Source organism: Rhipicephalus microplus, chromosome 2, assembly GCF_043290135.1.
Source record: "Rhipicephalus microplus isolate Deutch F79 chromosome 2, USDA_Rmic, whole genome shotgun sequence".
In the NCBI taxonomy this organism is placed as follows: Eukaryota; Metazoa; Arthropoda; class Arachnida; order Ixodida; family Ixodidae; genus Rhipicephalus; species Rhipicephalus microplus.
Genome location: NC_134701.1, coordinates 81031395 through 81034290, shown reverse-complemented (window position 1 = coordinate 81034290; position 2896 = coordinate 81031395). Strand labels below are relative to the sequence as shown.

The window sequence follows — 2896 nt, the reverse complement described above, 5'->3', positions numbered from 1 at the left end:
ATATCTTTGCAAGTCAGAGTTTTATGGGTCAGAGATGTTTCACTGGTTTTGTATTGTGCATCGATTAGCTAATCATTCAAAGGGGTTTGTTGGTACACTTATGACGTGCACATATCTTTCTCGTAATTTCACAGCGAAGCATCCACTTACTAACATTTTCAGACCGCGCTGACGCCATGCCGTCCGGCGGTCCAAGCTACAGCAGCTACTGCTGTGTATCGTGGTGCTTCAACAATGGCAGAACCCACAAGAAGCCTGGGACGAGTTTCTTCCGCATACCACGGGACGGCAGGTGTGTTAAAGCTTTTGTATGGTTTGCATGTCTTTAGGCTTACTGTTCGTACTTGCTCAGTGAGGGTAACAATAAAAAATCACTATTCAAGCACTTCCCCTTTCAGCTGATAGTTCATTGCCATTGCAGGATGAAAGCATAGATGCAGTATGCTGGACGCGATGATCTCCTTAGTAAGCCGGCCAGCCTATTGTACGCAACGCACAGGGTATGTAGCGACCGTTTTACTGCTCAAAGTTTCATGAACCCTGGGCACACAAGGCTTACAAGAATGGCTGTTCCCAGTGTGCAACCAGCTGCACCATGTAAATGATTGACTGAAACTCAAATATGTGCATTAGCAGCCACTTGTATTGAATCAGTGGCGACAGTTAACCGTGAAGATCTTTGTAGCCGGTGGAGAAGCCTCACTATAGAAGTAACACTTGGAAAGTCTTAAATTTTGTGAATTGTGGGCTATTACCTTCCTAACAGCAGCTTTATATTTTTGTCGTTTTTTGATGCTCTTGACCTGCGCAACTTGTTTTAAAAGACTTTAAAGGGCTATTTTACGTTATCTTCAAGCCTGAGTGCACTTGTACGTATACCTTTCATCAGTGAAAGCTGCCACTGTTAATAATTCCAAAAATCACAAATTACTTGTTTCCTAGTTGGTGCCTTCTCTTTTCTTCCACGTTCGACCAATTTATGCGTTTGAAAGAGCTGTTTAAGTTTCCTCATGCTACAAGCTTTGTAACTTGTACCAACTGCACATATATGCAGGTTCTCTGAGCGTCGCTTCAAGTAGTGACTGTGACATGGCTGCAGAAGCTGCACTGCAAGGTGCGGATGAGCTTCAGTTTGTGTTATTTTAAGCCTCTTACTGATACATTGTCGTAATTTCATTTCTTCAGGACCTGCGGTAGAGGTTTCAAAAAGCGGCTCCCACACATTGAGGTGCCCCGATGAACAGGGTGCGTTCAGTGTCGCGATTTCTTTTTTTTACCGAAATTGACTGTTGACCAAACCTCTGCAGGTGGCAGCTCCCTTGTAGCTGGTGAAAGAATTTCCGCTGACTTCGTCTTGCCGGAGAAAACCTTAACCAGTCATTCAGCTGTCACAAAAGGAACTTGTGTGACCGGTAAGTTGTATGTTCACTTCAACACCAGAGTGGATTGATATAGAGACTTCCGCAGGCCGCTCGCAAGATTGTTCCGACAGCACTGTCCGAGGCACTGAACAAGCTTCACAAGACCCTCCAGAAGACGTCTCCGCCAACAGCTCCACACCTGAGTGCCCTAGAGAAAATGGTGACTATGCTTTTACTGCAGCCGTTTTTAATGTGCTATTTTATGTTTAGGACATTCTGAGGAAACTATCCTCAAAAGGACACTACGTGTGCACTTACAAAATGTAAGGGTGGGCTCTCAGTGATTTTCATTTTTTTGTGCATTGTCAACATTGTGAATGGTTTGTTTTTAGGTAGTGGAATCGAAAACTTTGCACCACAGAAAGTTGTGCACCTTGGGTCTGAAAGAGCGAGGAAAGTGCTCGTATGGGATTACTTGTTCTTCGCTTTTACATCCATTTTTTTGTTTATTGCAGTGCGTTCCTGTGTGCCAGCGACAATGTCTCCATCAATGAAGTACAAGCAAACCATTAAACATCTGCAAGCCAAAGTAGCAGCACAGCGGAAAACTATCAAAAGACTGCGGAGACAGCCTCACCAAGCACCGTCATCGACTTCAAAGGCCCTTGAAGTTATCCGACCGCACGTCACCGAGGAGGTTTTTAAACTTCTTTCTGCACATGTTCGCTTGAGGCCCAAACGCAAGGGCAAGCGGTTTCCCGTGTGGTTCAAGAAATTTGCTCTTCACTTAAACTTCCGAGGTCCGCGAGCATACCGATTTCCGGCTCCATATTTTTCTTTACGCTCCCGGCATTCTAATGTGGCTAGCTAATGTAAAGATGACTCCAGGCATAATTCCAGGAATCCTTTCTTCCATTGCAACAAATACTCAAGCTTGGAATGAACGGGACCGAGTGTGCGCTTTAGTTTTTGACGAAATGGCACTCAAAAAGAATTTGTACTATGATGCTGCAAGAGACGTTGTCCAGGGTTTTACAGATGATGGCACTCATCGCACTTCAACCATCGCTGATCGAGCACTGGTTTTTCTTCTTGTTGGTGTTTCGAGAAAGTGGGTTCAACCGGCTGCTTTTCCTACAGGGCACACATCAACACCATCATCTGTTATGCATAACTTGCTGGTGTCACTCATTTTGGAGCTTAGGAGCATTAATATTGCAGTGAAAGCAGTCATTTGTGACCAGGAGAATGTAAGTCTCGCTAACCGACTAAGAGTGACTGTAACAAAGCCTTTTTTTTAAGTTAATGGTGAGCGGGTGTATTACTGTTTTGATGTTTCGCATTTAATTAAAACAACGCGCAATAATGTCCAAGCACACAAGTTATACATTGGGGATGACATCGTTAACTGGTCGCACATTGTAAGCATTTCCCAATCCTCACATGAGTTGCGGTTGCGATTGGCTCCAAAGTTGACTGAACGGCACGTTCATCAGAAACCTTTTTCTAATATGAAGATCAGCAGAGCAACTCAG

General features: G+C 44.2%; 1 protein-coding gene across 1 annotated transcript; it reads left to right on the top strand.

Moving 5' to 3' along the window:
• Positions 1-680: 680 nt before the first annotated feature.
• LOC142790048 (uncharacterized) lies at positions 681-2232 on the top strand. Its single transcript, XM_075885081.1, has 5 exons — positions 681-1114; positions 1186-1245; positions 1308-1412; positions 1468-1581; positions 1877-2232. The coding sequence occupies exons 1-5, from the start codon at positions 1090-1092 to the stop codon at positions 2230-2232; spliced, it is 660 nt and encodes a 219-aa protein (XP_075741196.1). The 5' UTR covers positions 681-1089.
• Positions 2233-2896: the final 664 nt, after the last annotated feature.

What these genes read in the sequence shown, in the direction of transcription:
- LOC142790048 (XM_075885081.1), top strand. Translation starts at nt 1,090, where the DNA reads ATGGCTGCAGAAGCTGCACTGCAAG. An exon ending in TGCAGAAGCTGCACTGCAAG is followed by an intron (nt 1,115 to 1,185) that starts GTGCGGATGAGC and finishes TCATTTCTTCAG; the next exon opens with GACCTGCGGTAGAGGTTTCA. An exon ending in AAAAGGAACTTGTGTGACCG is followed by an intron (nt 1,413 to 1,467) that starts GTAAGTTGTATG and finishes AGACTTCCGCAG; the next exon opens with GCCGCTCGCAAGATTGTTCC.